This window comes from Lycorma delicatula, chromosome 1 (assembly GCF_047948215.1).
Source record: "Lycorma delicatula isolate Av1 chromosome 1, ASM4794821v1, whole genome shotgun sequence".
NCBI lineage: Eukaryota > Metazoa > Arthropoda > Insecta > Hemiptera > Fulgoridae > Lycorma > Lycorma delicatula.
The window spans coordinates 170709142-170735082 of NC_134455.1; the positions used below are offsets into that span (position 1 = coordinate 170709142).

The 25941-nt window shown below is 31.5% G+C and overlaps 1 protein-coding gene across 2 annotated transcripts in view; it reads left to right on the plus strand.

The window, feature by feature from the left end:
* Nucleotides 1-1460: 1460 nt before the first annotated feature.
* LOC142325446 (transmembrane protein 234 homolog) overlaps nt 1461-25941 on the plus strand; it is a 28457-nt gene continuing 3976 nt past the window's right edge. Inside the window, exons 1-5 of one of the 2 annotated variants that reach the window (XM_075367223.1) lie at nt 1461-1750; nt 3798-3955; nt 5355-5421; nt 6083-6148; nt 22150-22242. In XM_075367223.1, coding sequence (XP_075223338.1) covers nt 1741-1750; nt 3798-3955; nt 5355-5421; nt 6083-6148; nt 22150-22242 — 394 coding nt within the window. In that variant the 5' untranslated portion in view covers nt 1461-1740. The remainder of the gene's footprint in view (nt 1751-3797; nt 3956-5354; nt 5422-6082; nt 6149-22149; nt 22243-25941) is intronic. The other variant, XM_075367232.1, reaches the window with a different exon arrangement.

Genomic DNA, 25941 nt, shown 5'->3' on the forward strand with positions numbered 1-25941 from the left:
ATGTTCATTCAACATACATAGGGCCATGTTGTTGGACAAACGATTCCGATGAAACATCGGATGTATTTGCTCCGATTTCTAAAGGTCAAAGATCAATTATCGTTCACGCTGGCGAGAAAAACGGTTTCGTAAAAGACGCCTTGTTGGTTTTAAATTCTGGACAAAAGTCGGACGATTACCATAATAGTATGAATTATAGAGATTATGAAAAATAGGTTACCAATTAACTCGTAAAAAATTTACCACAACATTCAGTGTTGTCATTGAAAACGCACCATATCACAATGTGGAATTGAATGGTTGCACCGAAATCAACCTCCAAGAAATGTGAAATGATTGAATGGCTTACTGAAAAAAATGGCTTAATGAAAAAATGTTAAAACTCGAGCTATATAAATTAATCTCAGTCAGTAAATCAAGATTTAAAATATAAAAAGTAGATCTGCTTTACTTGCTGCGAAGGGTCAGTGTATTTCAGTTTACTCCATATCACCCGGATCTCAATCCGAATGAGATGATATGGAGTGATATAAAGAATTATATTGTTAAAAATGTGACTTTCAAATCGGATGATTGTATAAAATTAGTGCAAGATAAAATAAGTACAGGATAAAATAAGTGCAATTAATACAAATGATTGTATCCAAAAATGCCAGCATGTGTAACAATTAGAAAAAAAATTTAGAGACTGAGCCCGTGATTGACCAAGTATCGGAAATTATAGTGAACATAACAAACGATTGTGTAAACTATACTGATAGTAACAGTGATGATGACGATTCAGACTGTGAAATTAGCGGTATTGAAGAGTTACATTAATTAGGGTAAGTAAATAATGTTACGTTTAATGCTTTTTGCATAGGTTAGTATACTAATTCCTGTAACGATAAGTTCTTCCCCGCATTTGTTGCGTATCTCCCACAGCCTTGCTATAACTGTTCGGCTGTACAAATCATGCACGCATGTTCATACCGTCACTATCAAAGCAAAAATGAATAGTTTTAACTAGGTTTCTACTAGTTTAACTAGGAAGCAGATGAAAGTGCGCCAAAGATAGCGAAAACGGTTCTGCCTGCAGAAAAAGTTATGCTACGGGTTTTTGGGATTCTCGACGTAGTGCTAATAGATTACTTGTAAAAGCAGGACCATCACCTGGGAATGTTACGCTTCCCTACTGCGACGTTTGAAAGATCGTATTCAGGTTAACGTCCATGTAGCTAAAACGAAAGTGTTCTTTCAGCACTGTAATGCTCCTGGACACACGTTTCGGTTTGTTGGTGCAAAACTCAAGAGACTCACGCGTCGAAGTGCTTTCACTTGCGCCGGATTTAGCTTCCAATGATTTCTTCTTCCCAAACGTGAAGAAATAGCTCTCTGGACGGAGATTTACTTCAAAATGATGAGGTCAAAACCACTTATTTTTCAGTTGGACAAATCATATTATATTTGGGGTATTAAAAAGTTGGTACACTATCGATATCATTGTCAAACGATAGCAGCAAAATAATATTGACTTTTTTACAGCGTTGTGTCTCGAACGTTCGTGGTGCGAGTAACTACAAATTGTAATTATTTTCTTATTATGAAAATCAGTCGTTCGGTAGTTAAGATATTTCAGATTATAGATTGATGACAATTCTTGATATTCATTTGTGCACACGTACAGAGATGAGGGTTTGAGGTTAGGTTAGCTGTTGTCATAAGCTAACGTGACTGATAAAATATACTTAATTTTTTAATATGGATTTAGGTAATGTAATATTCAAATGAGTAATATAGTTTTAATAAATATAGTTTGTATCGTGAATGCATTCCATCTCGAATGGTTTTATTGAGTTAGTTTATTAACCCGTTGGTACCCAGGAATTTAAAACTTAATTTTTTAATAAGCTACAATTAGTAAACACTCGGTAGGGATTGATGAAATTGTTGCCTTTGTTTTAAGAGAAGTTGTAGGTGATTATTGTTAAACTTTTTACAAACTTAATTAACACATGCTAAAACAAAGAAATATTTCTTAGCTGTCTTAGGACTTAGATGGTTATTCACCTGCAAACAAAGGTTCTGAATTTATGAATTATTTACTGATTTTCGTTATTCCCGTAATTTTAAAGTATTTGAAAATAATTTGAATAAATTTTTAAAGATTTTGAAAAACATAATGTAATATCAAACTTTCAGGAATGGTTTTTTGAAAAAATTGTCTACTGAAACAAATATTTACCAGTTTTTAGAAAATATTTTAAATAGCTTAAAAAAGATAAATTTTTATATTTTTTGATCACAGTTAAGCATTTATTTAGTTCTACATTTACTATTATGTACGTACATGTAGTAGCAGTTTATTATTTAATAGAAATTTTATCTTATTTTATAAAATTTTTGGTAGGCCTGACTACCAGGTGCCCCACTACCAAGTGGGAAATTGTTATTCATTTTATATTTATATCCCTTACTTGGTATTTTTATTATGTAACTTTGAAAATGTGTAACAAGTTCTGTGTCTTAGCCACTTGTATGCTAGATTTGAATACTAGATCGTAGATACTGTTGTTCTTTGGTGGTTGGGTTTCAGTTAACCACACATCTCAGGAATGGTCAACCCGTGATTGTACAAGACTACACTTCATTTACATTCATACATATCATACTCTGAAGTAATATCTTACAGTAGTTCCGGAGGATAGACAGAAAAAAGCCTCTTGTATGCACCTATATTTGTTCTGGACAATCATAATTTATTGAAATTTTTTATTTATCTGGGCAGTGTGAGAACTATTGTAATCATAAGGAAAGCATTTGGTGGTAAAAAATATTATTTTTTTACTATATACTTATTGTAAACAACTATACTTACAATACTTACAATATACTTATTGTATAATTATTGTTACCTACATTTGTAATTAATGTAGGTAACCAGCAAATGACATAACAGCCATTCTTAAAAATGACAAACATCCATGTCAGGCACATTAAGAAAAGTGATCAGTAAATTGATTTCCTACTGCTCTCTTCATTGTATGTAATAAGGTAGTTGTTTCCATATTGGTATGCAAGCCCTCTGAAATGCCGACAAGAAAAACTTTTTTTTTACCGTATGACATGACTGAGTATTAAACTTGACTGCTCTCAAAGAAAGTTAAACTTAAATTGCTTTACTTGTTATCCAGCCATAAGAAAAACTTTGATAAATAGTTCATTCAGTAAATTAAAGTACTCATTTCTTTTGGAAAAAATACAATTTTATACCACATTTTCTCTGTGGGGGATAATCCATAGAAATTCATTCACATTTTCTTCAATCTGCTATTAATAAAAGGATTGCATAATTTTTACTATTTGATTTTTTGGCTTGGGTAGCCAAAAGCTTGTTGGATTATGACCCTAACAATTAGAGCTGTTTAAAAAAAGCCAAATTTAGTTTAATATATTGAGTAACAAATCTTAGGATATCAAGGGAAAATTTATGTGTTATAAAATTTTTAAAAACATATTTTCTCAAGTCAAAAATTAAAAATAGTTTAAAATAGACCAAAGTTCTTTCTTTACTTATAACGTCATAGTTCGCAAATTTTTTTGTGTTCATTCCCTGTGAATATATTCAGAAAAACAAGAACTTTAAAAAGAAAAATCGATATAAATTGTGTTGTATATTTATCATTTTGGGGTTTTAAATTAAGGCTTGTTTTTGTGTTTGTAATTAACTTGTTATAGAACAACTTAATTATAAAACTGTGCATTATAATTTTGTTTTAACTTAGGTTATGTTTATGTTTTTTCTTATCTTTTCACAGGTTTAATTGCTGTCCTAATTCTTATTGCATTTCTGTGGGGAGGAACTAATCCTTTCATAAAGAAAGGATCTCAAGGTATTGAACGCATTGGAGAAAAGGAACAGAATATTATTAAGAAACTGGTAAAGGAACTGGAATTCTTGTTTTTAAATTGGAAGGTAATTAAATAAAACTCTTACTATTCAACCCTACAAATTAAATAACTATGAATGCACTTTTCGCTAGCAACTAAAATTAACATAAGAAAACAACAACAGTACATTACTGCAAAATAATATCTTTATATTACATCGAAAAAACATAAACAAAATATAAGAACAATGAGATTTCAAGTAGCCCTGAGAAAAAATGATACCTGATTAAAAATAATTAAGTTATTGTAATAATTATTTTATTTAATAAAATTAAAAATTATGATTGGTTCTCTTTATTATAACTTATGGCATATCATGGATTATCACATTCTTTGATATATGAGTAAATTAATTAGCCAATAACATTGGTCAATAGTGTGTCAGTAACATGGACTGAATTACCATTTTTATTATTCATTTTGCTTGTACTTTAAGTATTAGTAGTTAAAAAAGTGCCGGCATGTCACATATTTATGTTACCCTATCATTAATTTCCACTGTATAACCATAATTTAGTGTTTTCACTACTTTGCAGTTGATTACTCTATAGATTAGTGAGGGTGGGATACTGGAATATTGTCTTTGTCTATGTTTATTCCCAGTATAGAGATAGTCTGTTTAGTATGGTTTTATTTTTAAGTACAGTTTACTTTCAAAACTTTAATTATTAAAGTGCACTCTAAATTCCCTTTGTATTGTAGTAATTGATTTACTTTTTATGAAAAACTTGACAAAGCAACATGATTATTCACAATCTGCCGATCCAGCTCTGTGAATGATTAATATTTGGTTATAACTCCCATGATTGTGATTTTGTCCCTACTACTTTACAAATCAGTATGACCATTATTATTAAAATTATACCACAAAGAAGTGTGTCAGATCTTTTAACTGACCTGTCTAAATATAAGCATGAGCCCTCTACTAGCTCTTAGTGTATTTATAAAATAAATTTGTAAACTTTCCAGAAAAATTAACTATAGACTTAGGACTGCCTTATATGAATTTTTAATCGACTTTATTTCTATAATTAATCAATTTTTTTATAAATTAGTGTATATTGCTTAAGTCTGAATCACTAATTGATACTTTTATCATAAATGAATGGACTGAATATTTAGGTAGACATAGCACAAAAACAGTGTATTTCCAGGCTTGTTTTTATGATTAAAATATTTTTCTTTTATCAGAATGACATTTTTTTTTAATTTATAAGCTATTTTGAAGTAAAATTCTATTTACTATTTTTGTAGTCCTACCTGAAAAATACAGAAAAGCAGTAGTCCGTTGAACTTCTCATAAAGTTGTCTACTTAATTAAAATTATGCATGTACTATGTATTAAAGTTTAGTAGAAATAAAGATTGTGTTTAAACTTAATCTCAACATCATTTAGTATATTTATTCTATATTCTGTTTTTCAGTACGTCCTACCTTTTGGACTGAATCAGTGTGGATCTGTTTTGTTCTTCTTTGTTCTACAAAATTATGGTAAGTTGAAAACCATGAGATATCATTGTATATGCTCAAAAACCAATAAAAATGTGGTAACAGAAATCCTCCTCTAGGGTGAACAGATTTATTGTTCAGTTGGATACTTTGTTATCACCACACATTTCTGGGGGGATATGTGAGGATTTTCCTTGGTGAAGCCTTTATCTACTCTCAGATGTTTCTGTAGTATCTGAAGAATTTATTGCAGCATTATTGAACTAATTAATAAAAATTTGATGCTAATGTGGTACTGTGTTAATTTTCTGTCCGGTAGAGATATAAGATGCACAACTCATGACTGATGTGCTGTTTAGGTAAATATTTTATTCTGTAATACACTGATAAAATACATGAAGAATTATACTTGATGATAATATATTAAACATAAACATATTTATACTTTGTTAAAATATATTTCTTTTGATAAGAAATCCTGGAAAGAAACAACAAGGATTCTAAAATCTCTAATCTGTAAACAAACTAATATTGAATGTTCTAATTTTTCTTTTGAAAAAGAAGAAATCTTGGAAAGAAACAACAAGGATTCTAAAATCTCTAATCTGTAAACAAACTAATATTGAATGTTCTAATTTTTCTTTTCCGTATGTGATAGGTTTACAGGTTTGAATCATAGTAAAAGTTGGTTGGTGTTGTACAGATTTGGATACTAGACAGTGGATACTGGTGTACTTTGGTGTTGGAGTTCAATTAACCACACATCTCGGTAATGGTCAGCCTGAGTCTATACAAGACTACACTTCATTTACATGTCATACATATCCTCATCTCATTGAGTCGGGGAAGGTGGAAGGTTGCTTATTGTTCAATAGTTGGACAGATTGCAATGTACATATTAGGAATAAGAAAATTAAATAAATAACTTATTGTGTGTATGTTAAAGAATATCAGGGTTTTAAAGCTATTTAATATCTCATAACTTTGACTTGGAGTAATGAAGTACAAACAAAATGAAAGAGTACCTCCTTCATATTTTCCCTACAAGTGTTCAGTATAAGCACCTTTTATCATTATACACACATCCATGATAGGAGAGTTCATCCCATACTGTAACCAACATGATGGAAGCGACAGCTGCTTCAGTCCTGTGCCTTGAATAATGAGTTAGATCAATAACTAACGGAGGCACGTATACAAGATTCTTTAGAAAAACCTAATTGAAGAAATCACTTGGTGTCAGATTGAATGATCTTGGAGGCTATCACAAATAATCTCTGTCATCAAATCCATGCCATCCAATCCAGTGTTTGGGGAAAAGTCATTCAACTAATCCCATGTAGAGTTATGTTGGTGAGGAGGTACACCATCTTGTTGCCAAATAAAATTCTCTGGACCATCTTGCAGTTGAGAAAAAGCCATGTATGCAACATAACAAATAAACCGTCTGAATATTCCACAAAAAAAAATTAATTTTGGGGAATCCCTTTTGTATTTTAAGGATTCATAGGAATTTTCTGGCCCCCAGATTTTGAATTTATGTTCAGCTTCTCCACAAAGACGAAATTTCAATTAAGACCAAAACAGAATATGATGAAGAACATCAGTCATTTTCATTCTGGGATATTTTTATGGGAAGTCATCACGTGCAGAATATTCAATAGGATTCAAAGCCTGTAACAGCTGTAAATGGTATGGATGTATATGTAAGCGTTTCCTTAAAATATTTTACACTATCATCACTGGCATATTGATTTCACAGCTGATCTTGCTAACCGATTAGTTAGGACTACGCAGGAAAGACTTCCTGATACATTCAACATTTTCTATAGATACCTTTAGTTGACCCATTCTTCCCTTTACACAGAAATTTGATCATTACAAACCGATTATGCCATCAATGAATGCTATTGCCAATTGAAGGATTACAATTAGATTTTCTACAGAACCCACATTGAATTGTAACTACAAATTCACATTTAGCAAACTGCAAAACTGAAGGCTTTCAATCCAAGAGCCATCATCTTTGCTAGTGGTGCTGTTAAGAAAAATGATAAGGAATCAATTCTATGGTCATGTGTGTAACCAAAACTGCCCTTTTTGTTTTTTGATTCCAGCCTTAAATTAACACTATATCTCATCCAACGCCTAAATTCTTTTTTGTGCACCTGGTATTCTATTAGAAACAAATGAAGTGAATTGTTTTTAAGGTTAATAGTAGAACAAGAAACCCTTAATTATGAAATGACAATAACTGAGATTGCACGGAAGGTTCTGTTTCAGCTCAACTTTTGGCATTTTTTCTATTTGTGTTTTTGATACAGTTATAGCTAAATGTGGTTTTTCTGATTTTTATTAAATTTTGCTGTTACCTGAAAATTGTATATATTACAAGTTTCATAAAATTTTTAATTTTAAAATGGCAGTTACTAGAGCTAGAGTCCCAACCCTTAGTTGCCGAGTTATCACCTGGCAGTTGCTCTCATACGTATCTCATTATTATGGTAACTTTCTTGGATATTTATTGTATATAATGCCTTTAAAAATCAAAACCAAAAAAATGAATATATAGTGGAAGTATTTTCTTGACAGCCAGTCAATCAGTAATTTATCGAATAAATTGTAACTTTAAATGAATAAAATTATTTTTGTCCTGGCTAAACTTTACTTAATCAATAGCTATTACTGAGATTCCCATTTTGCAATTTATTTCAAGTTTTACTTTATTGATTCAGTTTTGTTATAATCAGCAGTTAATTTATTAAATTCAGTACAATTTGATTGAGTCAGTTGTTTTTTTTTATAGGTATATTTCTATGTTATAGGTTATAAGTATGTAACATGAAAGCCATAAATATTTCAAATGATTTATTATCTACTTATGCACTAAATACTACTACTGCTTATGTAACTGTAACTACATATGTAACTAATTTAAAGTAATAAAAGTTGCTATTATTTTTCTGCCAATTGCAGAAAAATGTATACTTTTAACAAATGATAAAAATGTATGATAAAAATGCAAAAATAGTTTCTCTTTTCTTATTTTTTGTTCTGAGGAAGATCATGAAAGAGAAGTCAGAAGACAAAATCAGCTAAACTCAGCATGCGTGCGTGCATGCACGTGAATTCAAAGTTTGGGATTGGTTGGACCAAATATCTTCAAATTTAGCATTGTGATTTCTATAAATCATTCATGTTATGAGTTCACTGTTGGATTTCAAAGGGATGAGGAGATAGAGGGTGTAGAGGTCATATCTTGGATCATTGGTCAGAAAAATTGCACAGCTTTTCTGTTTGATATTATACAAGGTATAACAATATTGCTCATGGACTCATTTTACTGTGAGCGACATTTATTTTATTATGAGGCAATGGCAACACTGGGAGTTTGGCAGCAGTGGCACAGCAATTGTTAACATTTTATGCAGTCATGAAATTGTTTCACTTCTCTTGACAACATTGTGTTGAGTGTAGCTCTGCTTTTGTACATGTTTGTTTTGGAGTTGTGATAATGGAAATCAACAGTGATTTCGAAGAGCAGTAAGTTATGATGAAATTCCTTGTGAAAGCACAGAAAAAGAACTCAAAAATTTTTGAAATGATGAACCCTGTTTATAAAGATCGTCTTGTTGAAAGTAGTTCGTTCTTCAAGAGGGCAGAGAGGGATGAACTTCAACAGAAAACGACATACATTCAGAGCGCCCCTCCACTGTTTGAAATGATGTTTCTCTGCAGAAAATTGAACAAGCCATCAATTCAAACCATTGCCTCATGGTCAGAGATGTTACTGAAGTCAGTGGAACCAACTGAGAAACTGTGCACCTCATCACCACACAAGAGTTTTGGATGTCAAAGCATTGTGTGAAGATCATTTCAAAAAACTTATCAGATGAACAAAAGGAAATTTGTTTGCATATTTTTCAAGATTAATTGGGAAATGCAGACATCTTTCAAAATGTGATTATGCGAGAAAAACTGATTTACAAGTATGATCCTGAGACAAAGAAGCAAAGCATGGGATGGAAAATACCAGATGAGCCATGAATGAAATAACTAGGATTTCAGTATCAAAAATCAAGGCAATGCTGATGGTTCTTTTGACTCCCAATTGTGCTCCAAGAATGAATTTCTTAGGGTCAGACCCTGGAACCCAGTAGTAGAAAAATAGACATTCTGGGACAACATTGGATTTTGGACCATGTTTATGAACACAGTGACGTCATGAATTTTTTTTATAATTTTGTTTTAAAGTTTTTTATTTTTTTTCCCAAATGCTAAAATATGTGATACCTCATGATTGGAAATTTTGTGCAATATGCATGTTTGCTGACTGCATTAACCTTTTTATTGGTTTGAAAGTTACCTGATGATAATACATTTGAGTCAAGAGTTATTTGTTTGTTGAAAGTTATCTCAAGACAAGGCCAATCGATTTATATAAATATATGCTAGATTTTTACTGTATTCATATCACATTCTTTATTATCAGTGTATACTGTACATTTTTTTTATTTGCTTATTCTATCAGCATAATTTCTGATCTCTGTTATCATTATTAATCAGATGACTGAAATTACATTTAAAAATAATTGAATAATATTAATATAAACATAATTATGCACTTTATACATTTTATTTATTAATGCACTTCATATATTTTATTTACCAATTTAATTGCATGTATTAAATATATACTTTATTTAATGATTAATAATTGTAAGCTGGGAATAATGAATATTTATTTTATTTTAAATGAATGTATGAAGTACTAAATCTACTTAAAAATAAAATTTAATAATGACAGTGTAAGGCATGTTAAATAAGTATTAGAAAATAATAGTAATTATTTACTTTATTTAATTTGTTCACAGTTTAATTACACACTTTAAATAGTGTATATTAAATGTTTTTTGAAAATAAAATTAATATTTGGTATTTTTTAGAATTTAAATTGAACTAATCAATATTGTTTGTTAGTGTTATTGTATAGAGAGCCACAGCCCTATTTTTATTTAAAATACTACTAAATACTCTGTTAAACTACAAGGAGAGCAACAGCAAAATCAATAAGGTGCAGAATATTTTCTATATATTTTATTTAAAATGTTCACATAAGTACTAACTATTTAAGAAAAATTAAATTATTAATGAATATTGTAAGATGTGATTAATATCTATTGGAAAATAAGTGGTAATATTATATTTGGTACTTTTATTTTCCAGACTAAAATTTCATCCAAAACCTAACTACAATTTGTAACAGAATTATTTTTTATAAATCAGTATAAATATAATTCATATATTTAAACATGTTCAGAAAGAAATTGAATTTGGTGTTATTTTGGTAGATTTTTATGTTATAGTTATTCCAGTCAGATATAGAACTGTATTGTCTGGAATCAACCATTGAAGAGACAGTCGTGTTCATTGATATTAATGTAACAACCAATAGAGTTTTTGCTTAACTTTTTACTAGGCAATCTAAACCAGTTTTATTTCAGCAGATTAACCTCATTAATTCTCACAGATTCTAACAGTAAATTGTTTCAATTGTAAAGGAATGGATAGTGGATGTTTGTGAATTTAAAAAATCTTACTATAGTACAGCAATTGGGGCAATCATATATTTAATGAATGTTTGTATAGAATAGAAATAGAAGCTAATAATTGTTTACAACTGCTAGCCTGTGAGTGCTTGCCGATAAGCTCTAAATACTATGAAGCATATTGGTATTTTATTATAGGTGAATTAATAAGGTTAACTGATGATGCTTATGGTAATAGTAACTTATTAAAGTATGAGATAAAAATCTTGGAATTAAAATGGAAAGCTTGTATAGTTGGTCCAAATCAGTTTGTAATTTATACATTGTGGTGAAGTAAATATATTAATAAGAAAAGTGATAGCTGCTGCAGTATTAAATCTATATCTGATTACATTCATCAGTTGAGCATGAATTGCTTTTGTGGAGATAATACCTATCTCTATAATACCTATAACTAAGATTTTCGGTATGAAAATCTGACAGGAGCTTGCTTATGTTCAGCAGCTAACCTGTTTATTTAAAAAATTGAAATGGGTACACTTTGTGATGAAGTCTGTAGTATTGTTAAGTCCAATGTAGTTGTCATATTTAATGTAATGTTAAGAGAGATGTTTTTTTTATAGATGTTTTGCTCAATAAGAAGATTCCTCTGATGATGAATAGGTAATTGTGGTTGAGCAACCATCACAAGATGCTCAATTGGAAACCTCCAGCTTCGTAGGAAGAAGGAGGTGACCTGTTGTAGAGGAAACATATATTGAGCTGCAGCCAGGTCCTTTAGGGCTTCAACAGGCAAGAACTGTTAGTTCTATCCAAAGTCTACATTCTCGACCTTCTACCTGTGGACATCAACCACTTGTAGTTGAAAATAATTCAGCAGATGTAAGCTTACAAGATGTGATATATTACACATACAGTCTTGTCTGAGTTATTATGGCATGAGGGTGATGGGAAGAGTGGCAGGGAAAGCTCTTTCCCATAATTTGTTGATGATGCAGACAATGTTTCAAAATTTAAAAACATTTACTAGCAATTTAGAAACAAAGATTTTTTTGCCAGTTATGATGGAGAAAGTCAGCTAGGTCTAATGAAGTATATAAGGATGTTTGGATATTCTAGCAGCAGAAAGGGGAGAGATTGGAATGTTTTCATTTGAATTGATGGCATGTTACGGTGTTATAAATATAATATTTTTAATAGAGCTTTCTTTCAAAAAACCTTTAGTGAGTAAGTTTAGAGATGTTTGTTTTAAAACAAGAAATTTTGTAATTTTCAATGAGTGAAATTGAAAATTCAATGCAAGATGCGATGGAAATATAGCTTCAGGATGAGACTAATTTCAAAGGAAAGCAGAGTAGATGGATGCTTTTAAGCATTGATGGTATTTTGATACAAATAAACAGTTATCAGTTCCCTTCCTAAATTGTCCAAAACAAGCATGTGGTCATTAATGTAAAAAGTAATTATTATTATTATTTTAAATGGGCAATCCTTTGCAAATATGTGCAAGGTCAACATCATGAGTGTGTAGATAAGCAATATGAAGTTCTATTAGATAAACATAATTTTGCTTCCCTTATTTTCCCATTATCTGTGAATGATGTTTATTAATTCAAAAATAAAAATGTTTCTGTGAACATACGTTTGATAGATGAAAATGGCAACATTGTCCAATTAAGGTATGCACAAAGGGAAATGATCATTTTGATCTGTTGATAGTTGAAGGTGATCATCAACACTTTTGCTTCATCTCCAATTTCAAAAGCTGATCTATACTTAGTTGATAAAACACCATAGCCGCATAGAAATCTATAAAAGATTTTTCACATATTAAAAAAATGATCTTATCATTTGAAAGATGGTAGACATCTGAAAAAGAAATGTAGCAATTTGCCTGCAAAAGTCATCCTCCTTTAGCTACAAGAAGGCAGCTCTAAACCTTTACTACAATTCAGAAATTATCATTAATATGTTTTCCACTTCCCATAATTTTTAATGCAGATTTGTGTGTATCTTAAATCAATCCAATGGTAATGTGCTATCCCAACCCCAAAAGTTCATTCATGGTTTCCATGGAGCAGCACATTTCTATGAGTTATTCCATCTACTTTTTAGTCCATTTTTCCAACATTGGTTTTGAGGACTATAAAAAATGAGTAATGCCAACACATAGATCGATGAAAATGTTTTAGTTCAAAAACACAATATTGAAATGATCCAGGTGAACAAATTGGCCCTCTGTAATTTTGATAAACACATAGGCATTGATAAAATAAATACCCTGCCATGAGGACATGTCAATATCCCATCAGAGTTGAAGCAGTAATGTTATAAATAGAATGCTAGCATTTAAATAAAGTAGATACAACTATTTTTTGTAGTCATAACCCAGTAATGAATCAGAGGAGAAAGATGGTATCTTCTTTGGAAAGGATTACTTGGCATTGGATGCTGAGCAATCTCAGGACAGATGAAATGTGTTCCAAATCTTACTTCCCCAATGAATATAAACAGATGGTTATGTATTATGCAGAGGTGAGCCATCAACTGAGTCAATTTCACTGCTGGGTTTCCAACAATCTTGCTCTTGGTAGAAAGTGTCTAGACAATATTAAACAAATAAAAGAAAACATTATCTAATCTAGTTGGGGCCAATTTATTTTGAATGAATCTTTTTAAATTGTATTTATTGTAGAAATGTATTTATTTATTGTAAAAATATATTGATGTTTTTATTAAAACTATTTGAAAAATTCAAAAATTGGTAAAATAATATCTAAATAAATATTTTAAAAGTTTTTCAGTCATTTGTTCATTTCTATTATCTTTCTTCTCCTGTATTTTAAATTAAAACTTTTTGTAATGATAAAGGATTAAATAAATAAAAACTGTTTTTATAAAAATACTATTGATGTATAAAGTCCCTACATATTTTCATTTATGCTATAATATATAAAACATATTCAGTAATTTCAATTCATACAGTTGCATATGACGTTAGGCATTGGCTTTAATTCTTTTAGTTAGGTACTTACCACTGCAGAAATTGCTGAAGATCCCAGTTGCAGTTTATAACAAATAAACCATTACAAGAACTCCAACAATTACATAAAATTTGTAGTATCCACATATTCTTAACAGTTTTCTCATTCGCAAAATTAAATTGCGTGTCATTTCAAAAGTTCATTTCGTCTCTATTATAAACTATCAGGAACATCGAAGTATCTGTAATGCCTGGTATGACTGATGTAATCTTTTCTCAATAGTAGACTGAACAAAGCTTTGTCAAATGTATTTGCAGTGAATTTAAGTTTTTCTAACAGCTTTATGAATTTCTCATTCTGACCCATTATAAGACTAGCTGAAAGAATAAAATACTCAAAAACATTATGCTCCATGCTGTAAAGGGGCTGCATGGCCAGTATGTCATCTTCACTCAGGTTTTCGAGTGTTCTTGCAGGGGTACACGGGTGGTTGCATTCTTATTTTAGGAGTGGCAGATGCATAAAGCATGTTGGATCTTGTGCATCAATGTGTTCAACAGGCAGGTCTTGCCTTTCTCCGCTTTACATTTGAGGTTGTAACTCTAGGCTTGCTCATCCTCTTGTTGGTCTCTATTGAAGTGTTTGGTTATATTGGGAAAAATGCTTGACTCAAGATGCCTCCTGGTTTGTCAAATCTGCTCGAACACCAAACTCTCATTTTTGGTTCAGTGCAGATGCTATAATTGTCTGAGGTGAGGTTGAACCCATATTAATCTTGAGTAAACATCAGCAGTGTGTGCATTGCCCACTCTGGCAAACACCATTCTTGCCAGTTCCATCTTTTCAGGCATTGCCAGTTGGTAATGTCTTTTCAGAACATGTTTTTTTCACATGATTCTAGAGACGGCATATCGAACCAAGTCCAGCACACTGCTCCTGAGCGTGTGCATGAAGGCTTTGGTCTTATTGTTCTAATTTCCATGTAAGGAAGCTGGTAAAATTCTTCAAACAGCCTCACAGGGTCTTCTATCGCTTTTTCATTGGTCAAACTCATGTTATCTCTTTTCAGGAACCCATAGTCTAGTAGAAACTGATTGGGCTCAAATATTTCTGCGGCAATGGTGGTGGTGATAGCAGTGTAGAAGGCTATAAAAATTCAATCATCATTTTACTCTTTTCATTTGATGAATGATCATTTCAACTCTGGCATCATTTAAATATACCTCAGAACCTTATTGTTTAGAGGAGAAACAATGATTAAATAAATGAAAACAATTTTCCTTTTTATGAATCTATTTGTTTATTTTCAAAAACTAAAATGCAGCAGGATTTTCTTATGAAAAAATACAAATGTAGTGGATAAACAGATAGGCATTAAGTTTAGAATACAAATTGTAAACAAAAGAGAAAAAGTTTTATCTGATTACAGTTTTACCGTCTTTAGGAAACAGTTGTTGAATCTCACTTTCTGGATCTTGTTGCAGGTAGACAGGCAGATATTCATCGACACTTGCAGACATACTGTCTGTACTAGTCAATGATCACTTGAGAAGGTAGTGGAGAATCTCTCATCCAGGATGTGTTTAGCACTCTTGGCTTTTTTCATAGTGTCTCCCACTGTTTCCACCATGTTACAGAATCTGCTATGCTCACTCCACCACATGTGCAGTCATATAGCTTTTTTCATAGTGCAGTCGTGTTTTTTGCCATAAAAGCAGACTATCCATTTTACATATGAATTTATTGATCAGAGGACAATTGTACCCAATGAGGATGGGGTTCATCCCATCAAATTTACTCCTCTAAAACTGCTCTCTCTTTAATTTCAGTTTTGTAACCGGCACCCACTAATAGGTTAAAAATGAATTGTTTCATTATAAAAAGAATAATATCCAACAAAACGTGAAGCAAAATTTTTTTTTGATTGCCAAAAAATATTTTGGTTTTCTTTACCTTGACAGGAAAATGAGTCAGCTCTGTTATCACTTACTTAATTCTGTTCATGTTGGTATTTTTATCCACATGTAACAGATGCAAATATATTAGTCATTTCCCTCCTGAAAAATAATATACTATCAACTTAATAAACTTCATTTTCAAAATGTACAAACTCTATTGATAAAATAGTTACCGAAATATTAATGATACTCTTGATCATAAATTGTGTCATAATGATGGTCTGTTAAAAAAAGGATGAAATCTCTTTCTCTAAGAGTAGTGACATTCTTCTGCCTGTAAAGTTATTGCATCTGGCAATGCTTATTCTGCCATGGCATACAACTGATTCCATCAGTTGCTTGATTGTGATCCTCACTGCTGCTGTATTCATCACTTCTAACCAATTTATTCCTTATGGGCCTATTCATTACAAGAGCTGCTGCTTGGAGAGCTCTACCACCTAATCTGGCTTGTTCATTGTTGCTGCTGTCAGATTTAAAAACTAATCTTATGAATGGGCGGACTATTGTGGTGAGTGTGGTTGGTAGGTATTTGGTTCTGATTGTAGTTGACCATATAAATCTGAAGAAAGTTCCCAGTTAGTAGAGGAATCAGCATGGAGGCGGTCTCAACTGTAGCTCTTCATTGGTCATCTAAACTGAACATATTTCGTGACATCTGTAAAACAATAAAATAAGCTACTTAATAAAGGATTGGAAAATTTAAACTATTTTATAATTAAAATCTGCTTGCTTACTTTTGTAATAAGATGTTTTAGATACATCCTGACTCCAAAGGGAAAGACACTTGTCTTGTGATGGATCCAATTGTCATATCCCCTCTGTACCTAGCTTGATGAGGGGCTTTACCAGAGGTTATCTTCAAAGCCTCAAGACATTTCAGTTTAGCATCACTCAGGATGCCACCTGTGACATTCCCATTGGTGTACTAATATGGATCCTACAAAAATAACATTAATAAGTCTCAAATGAAACTACACTGAGTAAGCTGAGCAACAAAGCTACCCAACGGAGTGAGCACAACACCAACACCAACATGATCATCCGAACAAAACAATGGGACAAATAATAAACAACAAAAACATTTAATTAAACACTATAACTAAAACATAAACAGTTAAAACAAGAACAACCAAAACAAAATGCAACAGCTAAACACTAAACCGGAAGCAAACCAAACTAAAACTAAACTAAACCAATTCAACCAAACATAATAAAATAACCAAAACACTCAGATGAGAAAAACACTAATAATCCTACTGTAAAAACTGTAACCTATAATACTATAAACAACAAATAAAACAAAAACCAGCAACTAAACAGTTAAGAAGAATCAATACCCAACTTAATGTAAACAAAATAATCAAAATGCACAAACAGGAAAAACAATTTCCTAGAACAGTGACAACAAACATCAATAACTCCTATATTTCAACTAAAACACAATAATATAAGTAAACTCTTAGAAAGAGAAGCCCTTCATCCTCTTTCCAAGAAGCCCTTCATCCTGGCCTGTGGGACAGTGTTTAAATATCAATTCAACTAATTAATACGTCCTGCACATGCTTGTTCGCAGGACATTCTGACCTACATTTGTGGTGGGTTGGCTGCCCTACTCGTGAGCAGTTCACACAGACAAGAGAACCCCCTTTATTCTTAGTTGGACAGTCCTTCACATGATGACTACTGCAGTATGAGCAAAGTTCCTTACCTGTAAAAGACTTAGCCACATGTTCTAACCTAGAGCACTGAAAGCATCTACTGACTTACAAATGATCTTTAACCTTATGTGATTGGAAATATATAAATAGTTGCCCTTTCTCAATAAAGAAAGCGTGCAACTGCTTGTCGCACTTCACAACATAATGAACATTACCAGAATTTCTCCTACCTACTTGAAATACAACTTTAAATATTTTTCTAAATTCACCTTCAGAATCCTTATTAGTATTTTGGACCTGAACTGCATCAATAAATCCTTCCTCCTTCAGGTCGCGAGGAACATTATAAATGATCATACAAGGCCTCAATCTTATTAACTACCGTTATGGGATATCAATTTATTCCTTTATTCTGCCTAATATTGTGTTCTATCTCACTGTTGTTAGCTTCTATCCTAACACCCTTAGGATTATCCTAAACACTCATAATCTGCATTCTTTTCTTCCTGACCCCTAATTTTTTAATCACCTCATCCTGAAAGGCTACAGAAGTAATGCTAACAGATTTGTTGATTAACAGAACCTTGGGGTGCAACATATTTTAAACAATCTCAGAGACCAACACCCTGGCAGTTGATGATGAATCAGGCATTCACCCATCCCAGCCTTAAAACCCTCAATATACCCATGCAATTGATCATTCAGTTTGACTGTCAACAGATCTAAAAGTTGCAGCTGAAACAGAATGTAGGAGGCACTCCTCTCCTTTACATTCCTTGAATTCCACAAACCTCCTCCACTTCTGCGCATCCTGATCCCATTGGGTAAGACACCCACCATGTGACAGTTGTGGTCGCTATGCCACCCCCTCTGTACTTAGCCTTTATGGGCTTTACCGGAGATCATTTTCAAAACCTTGGCAAAAGGTATCTATCAGTCTTGTTCTCGCCTCAGTCAGGATGCTACCAATGTGACATTCCCATTGGTGTACTACTATCCCTGAGAAAAAAAAAGCCAATCAAAAACCAAAATACATCTGACGTTAGTCTCAAACAAGACTGAGTTAACAAAGTAAGAAAAAGCAACTGAAATCCACTACCTACCTGAAAGTAAAAGAAATGAGTTCAACATGCAAGACAATAAAATAAAACTAAAACAACAATGAAACTGTAGAAAACAAACCAACAACAAGCAACTACAAAAGAAAGAAGAAGTCAGAAAAGCCCAGGCGGCACCCTAAATCTCGGCAATCCTTTCTTTTACCAAACCAAAACACCATGCTGTTTTCAGTAAAAAATTGGGATCTGGACAGATATATTTTAGTTAAAAAGAAAATACCAAATAAATTGCTATTTATTTGCAATAAAGCAGATGTTATTTTATAGTTTTAATTCTTATTAACAATATTAGTGTTATTAATAATGCGTAAATAAAATCTTATTTAAAAAATAGTAAACTAATACATATGAATATTATTTAATGTGCATAATTAAACAGGAATGTAAAATATATAAAGTGCCTAATTTTAATTAAAAAGTAAAATAAATAGTGTGTAATTAAACTGGAGAATAAAATATATAAAGTGGACAATTATATTTAGATTAATATTATTTAATTATATTTAAATTCAGTCACCTGATTGATGATGATAACAGAGATCAGAAATGATGGTGATATAATAAGTACAAGAAAATACATACAGTATACGCTGACAATAAAGAATGTGGTACGAATATAGTGAAAATTTGGTGCATATTTATATAAATCCATCCATTATAAGTCATCTTGAAATAACTTTCAACAAATAAGCAAACAACTCTGACTCAAATGTATTATCGTCAGATAACTTTCAAATCAGTAAACAAGGTTAATGAAAAATCAGCAAGTATGTGTATTGCACAAAATTTTTGATTACACGTTTGATGTATTCTAACACATGGGGTGAAAATTTGATGACGTCACTGGATATAAACAAGGTCCAAATTGTCCCAGAATGTCCATTTTTGTACAACTAAAGGTGAAATTAAGAAAGCTAGAAGTAATGTAACATCTGCATGAAAGAGTTTGTAGAAAGAGACCCAATTTGATGATATTGGCGAGACTAGTTGTGATTGGTCTTTCCATATATGGATAACGCACCCCCTCACATAGTCAAAATTATCAAAATATTTTTAGTCACAATGGTTAACAGTCTTTGAACACCCCCACCTACTCACCGATTTTGAGCCCCTGTGAATTTTTTACAAAAAGAAAAATTTAAAGAGTAACAGGAGAACAATTTTATGAGTGCTTCAAAGGCTGGAAAATGTGAATGAAGAAGTACATTACTGCTCAGGGGAGTTCTTTGAAGGGTGCAGTGTGTAATTATATTACTTTTTTACAGTATTTGTTGTCAACTTTATTGTCATATCCTGTATTATAACAATGTTTATAATATTATATTACTGTAAAATATCATAATCGTATAACTAATGTAAGTTCTACATTGTCTGAGAAATTTAATTTTTTTTATATTGTTAGTTTATAAGCATTAATGTACTTTTGTGTAGTTTATGTTATTTATTATATTTTTTAAGTTATTGTTCAAAGTAAAAATTTAAGAATTAATTTTATGTTTCTGATGAATTCTATTGTAAAAGTATTAGATATTCACATTTATACTTTCTTTTCACATAGTTACTCATAGTAATGATTGAAGTATCCTGATAGCTACCTAGTCATAATATTGACTAGCTAGCCATCAATCTAAATAAAGAATATTTTAGATTACTTTGAAATACTTTATTTATTTTTTGTCTTTTTAGTAGTCATAACCTTTAACGCGTCTTCCCAAATCAGCTGATTTGGAAGTCGAGAGTTACACCGTTCAAGTCCTAGTAAAGCCAGTTATTTTTACATGGATTTGAATACTAGATCGTGGATACCGGTGTTCTTTGGTGGTTGGGTTTCAATTAACCACACATCTCAGGAATGGTCGAACTGAGAATGTACAAGACTACACTTCATCTACACTCATACATATCATCCTCATTCATCCTCTGAAGAATTATCTAAACGGTAGTTACCGGAGGCTAAACAGGAAAAAAGAAAGAAAGTAGTCATAACCTGCAGGAGCATGGATACAAAGTTTTTTATGTATTGTGTTGTAATGTGATACTTGTTTATTAGAAGATAGAATAATATTGTTATGGTTAACTAGAATCTTAATATTTAAGTCTTAAATTGATGCCAAGAATGTAATTAGCCAGCCAGTATGGTGCAAGTGATTGGCATCTCTGTCTTTCATCCAGAGATCCTGGGTTTGAATCCCGGTCAGGAATGCCATTTTTCATATGATAAAAATTTCCATTCAGACTAAATGATCATAGCAGTCGATGCCCACACATATTAAAAAAAATGTAATTGTTGTACTAAAGTTGTTTGGCATGTTTACACTGTAAAACTAACATATGTTTAGTCTGTAAGTACTGTAAAATTTGCTATTATTAAATTTAGCAGTCCCAAAATAAATTAAAAATCATTATTGTTTTTACTTAACAATAAAATATGAGAAGTAGGAAAAACTGCTTGCAGTTTTAGTTTTACTCTTGTTTACTAATGAAGTTTTTATTCTTTTCTATCTATGTCTAGCTTATCTGAGTTACCAGATTATTGCCTTCATTAATTCCATTCTTATTCAGTTGTTAATAATAACCAAAATTTACTTGGCTTAAGTATTTTGGTTTGAAAAGTAGATTCTGATATGGCATTTTTCAGTCTTTTAAGAATAAAGATATCTGCCTTAAAATTAAATTTTGTCAGATTTATCTTCTATTAGCTCAACAAAAAAAATCATACCCTTTTTACATTCATGGATAAAATGAAATTGCATTGTTTAATCAATGTAAATGTATTTAAAAAAAAAATTATAAAATATAAAAACAATGATCATACTTGTAAACAAAATTGCTTTTATTTTGTACTTAAAAACTCTTTTTTAAGTTTTTTTTTTTAATAGGTGAGTATTATCTGTTTGCACTGTTATAATCAAAAATAACTGAAAAAATAATTTAAAAAATATTTCGTGGGAAGATAATTATACTTTCTAAGTAGTAAAAGAATTCCTCTTTGTATAGTCTTAAGTAAGGGGATTTTAAGACTGTAAAATATTTACCTTGGATGTTCTTGTTAATTAAGGGTAACCACTCCTAAGAGTGCAAACAAAGGTTCTTTCTTAAGAAAAATTTCCCCTTTTATTATTACAGTGTAAACTGTGCTTTTACATTTACTTTAAAGAGGAAAATGAAATGGTAGGTGAAAAAATGTCATTCTGTTACTGGAAATTGAACCTCCGCCCAGCAAATCTTGGCATGAGGATGCTTACCATTACGTAACTAGCTGTTGTTGTTAGTTGTTGCTGTATCCCTCTTTCATTAAGGGAGCTCCAGTTTCTTGAAAGATTAATAACAAATGTTAAAGAATCTGTGAGAACTAAAAGTAGTTTTAATAATCAGCTAACTGGTTATTAAATTAATTTTATTGCTATAAATTTTATCATTTGTTTGTTGCTTTTGAATCCATATAAAACCTCACAAACATAACCTCTTATATGTGTGTAATTTTTACTTTATTTTAACAGATTTGAATATTATTGTTCCTGTTACAAATTCTTTAAGCTATGCTTTTACATCTTTAGTGGGATGTCTGATTGGTGAATCAACACCTAACAAGAGTAAGTAGACAGTTTTTATACTTGTAAGAGGGTTCTGTGTTTCATTAGGAGATTTTATAATTAAAATTTTTTACAAAGTTGATAAAAAACTAAAGCAGTTTGTTATGGGAACTTGTCTGTAGTCTTAGTTTTTACTAGAAGTCCTCATAGCTGTTAAGGAAAGGCTTTGTTTCTGTGAAGTAAATCTTAAGTGCCAAGTTAATTTGTTAAGTGCTAAATCTGTTAATTTGTTAAGTTAAGTGCTAAATCTGGTTTGCACAATGAAATATCCAACCAGAGTGATTATATATTTTTTGTTACTAATTATGTTTTACTTATATGTTTTATTAAACATTAACAAAATTCACAACTTAACATACCAAAATGGCAAGCTTAATATGAAAGAAGGATACCAAGTTGCTTTCAAAATAACTAAAAAAATACCCAAAACGATACAGAATACTAAATAAACATGTTTTGATGAAACAGCAACCCAGGTGTATATATATTAAACTCCACTAAAATTTTAGTCTGGAACATTTAAGATACTGGGAACTTGTAAAGGTGTTACATGCAGTAGAATCAAGTTTTATAAATCACTGAACAGAAACAAAACAAACATAGAAAAATGTTAACTCCAATATGTAAATTTTTCCACATTCCACATAAAAACCTGAGGAATACATGTACTGTAGAAACACAAAATTTGATAAAGTCAGACTTTTAAATTAATAAATAACATAAATAGAATAAATTATTTTTTATTACATAATTAAGGGATTTCCTAAGAACAGTGTCACTAACAAACACATAATTGGTAACTTTACTTTAGGAGGTACTGTAATTATTTCCAAAAAATCCTTTGGAAAAAAAGTTCCAGCATTGTTTAATATTTAATAATTTAAAACATACTATTTAGCTGTTAGAAGTGTGTTTATTTATTTATTTTTTTGAAAATTCAAAAAACTTCTAAAGCCACTAGGAGTGGTGTTATCACCTGGTCATGTGGGATTCTTACCCATTAAAAACCCTCTTCACCCATGTTTTCACAAGCCAGGATCACTTTTGCATTACTTCAGTGAGGGGCATGATGTCTGTTGATTCCTAGATGTCTTCCTAGACATCTAGGAATCAACAGACGTCTTCCTAGACATCTAGGGGTCCTGAACCCATTCAACAAAGTTGAAGAGGCTGTCAAGCCTCTTCACCTGTCAAAATTATCTGTAAAATTTGTTGAGAATCTTTCCTCAATGCCAAAGACTGCATCCCTCTTTCCAGAGCAAATGAGTACAACAATAAATATTATTATATTTAGTTATGTGGATACATCAGACAAGAAATTGATTAGATTTTTAAAAAAAAAGAATAATTGGTCATATAGAAATCTTTCTTTTCTGATATTACATATACTGGATGTTTCATTTTAATCCCACTAGGCAATTTTCTCGTAAATTATGCACAGTACAAAAAAAAAATGTTCTAAACAAAAGTTAGTTGGACTGGAGGAGGGACATCTCATGGTGACATTGGATTTGACCTTGACCTAGATCATTATTTCAAGGTTAACGCAATTTTTTTTAATGGAATGACACATTTTTGACCCCACAAATGAAAAGAATGGAAAATTTTACATTGGAATATGTGTAACACATTTTTTTTTTTTTTTTTTTTGTCTTCAGTCATTTGACTGGTTTGATGCAGCTCTCCAAGATTCCCTATCTAGTGCTAGTCGTTTCATTTCAGTATACCCTCTACACCCTACATCCCTAACAATTTGTTTTACATACTCCAAAAGTGGCCTGCCTACACAATTTTTCCCTTCTACCTGTCCTTCCAAAATTAAAGCGACTATTCCAGGATGCCTTAGTATGTGGCCTATAAGTCTGTCTCTTCTTTTAACTATATTTTTCCAAATGCTTCTTTCTTCATCTATTTGCCGCAATACCTCCTCATTTGTCACTTTATCCACCCATCTGATTTTTAACATTCTCCTATAGCACCACATTTCAAAAGCTTCTAACCTTTTCTTCTCATATACTCCGATTGTCCAAGTTTCACTTCCATATAAAGCGACACTCCAAACATACACTTTCAAAAATCTTTTCCTGACATTTAAATTAATTTTTGATGTAAACAACTTATATTTCTTACTGAAGGCTCGTTTAGCTTGTGCTATTAGGCATTTTATATCGCTCCTGCTTCGTCCATCTTTAGTAATTCTACTTCCCAAATAACAAAATTCTTCTACCTCCATAATCTTTTCTCCTCCTATTTTCACATTCAGTGGTCCATCTTTGTTATTTCTACTACATTTCATTACTTTTGTTTTGTTCTTGTTTATTTTCATGCGATAGTTCTTGCGTAGGACTTCATCTATGCCGTTCATTGTTTCTTCTAAATCCTTTTTATTCTCGGCTAGAATTACTATATCATCAGCAAATCGTAGCATCTTTATCTTTTCACCTTGTACTGTTACTCCGAATCTAAATTGTTCTTTAACATCATTAACTGCTAGTTCCATGTAAAGATTAAAAAGTAACGGAGATAGAGAACATCCTTGTCGGACTCCCTTTCTTATTATGGCTTCTTTCTTATGTTCTTCAATTGCTACTGTTGCTGTTTGGTTCCTGTACATGTTAGCAATTGTTCTTCTATCTCTGTATTTGAACCCTAATTTTTTTAAAATGCTGAACATTTTATTCCAGTCTACGTTATCGAATGCCTTTTCTAGGTCTATAAACGCCAAGTATGTTGGTTTGTTTTTCTTTAATCTTCCTTCTACTATTAATCTGAGGCCTAAAATTGCTTCCCTTGTCCCTATACTTTTCCTGAAACCAAATTGGTCTTCTCCTAACACTTCCTCCACTCTCCTCTCAATTCTTCTGTATAGAATTCTAGTTAAGATTTTTGATGCATGACTAGTTAAACTAATTGTTCTGTATTCTTCACATTTATCTGCCCCTGCTTTCTTTGGTATCATTACTATAACACTTTTTTTGAAGTCTGATGGAAATTCCCCTTTTTCATAAATATTACACACCAGTTTGTATAATCTATCAATCGCCTCCTCCCCTGCACTGCGCAGTAATTCTACAGGTATTCCGTCTATTCCAGGAGCCTTTCTGCCATTTAAATCTTTTAATGCTCTCTTAAATTCAGATCTCAGTATTGTTTCTCCCATTTCATCCTCCTCAACTTCCTCTTCTTCCTCTATAAAACCATTTTCTAATTCATTTCCTCCGTATAACTCTTCAATATATTCCACCCATCTATCGACTTTACCTTTCGTATTATATATAGGTGTACCATCTTTGTTCAACACATTATTACATTTTAATTTATGTACCCCAAAATTTACCTTAACTTTCCTGTATGCTCCGTCTATTTTACCAATGTTCATTTCTCTTTCCACTTCCGAACACTTTTCTTTAATACACTCTTCTTTCGCCAGTTTGCACTTCCTGTTTACAGCATTTCTTAATTGCCGATAGTTCCTTTTACTTTCTTCATCACTAGCATTCTTATATTTTCTACGTTCATCCATCAGCTGCAATATATCGTCTGAAACCCAAGGTTTTCTACCAGTTCTCTTTATTCCGCCTAAGTTTGCTTCTGCTGATTTAAGAATTTCCTTTTTAACATTCTCCCATTCTTCTTCTACATTTTCTATCTTATCTTTTTTACTCAGACCTCTTGCGATGTCCTCCTCAAAAATCTTCT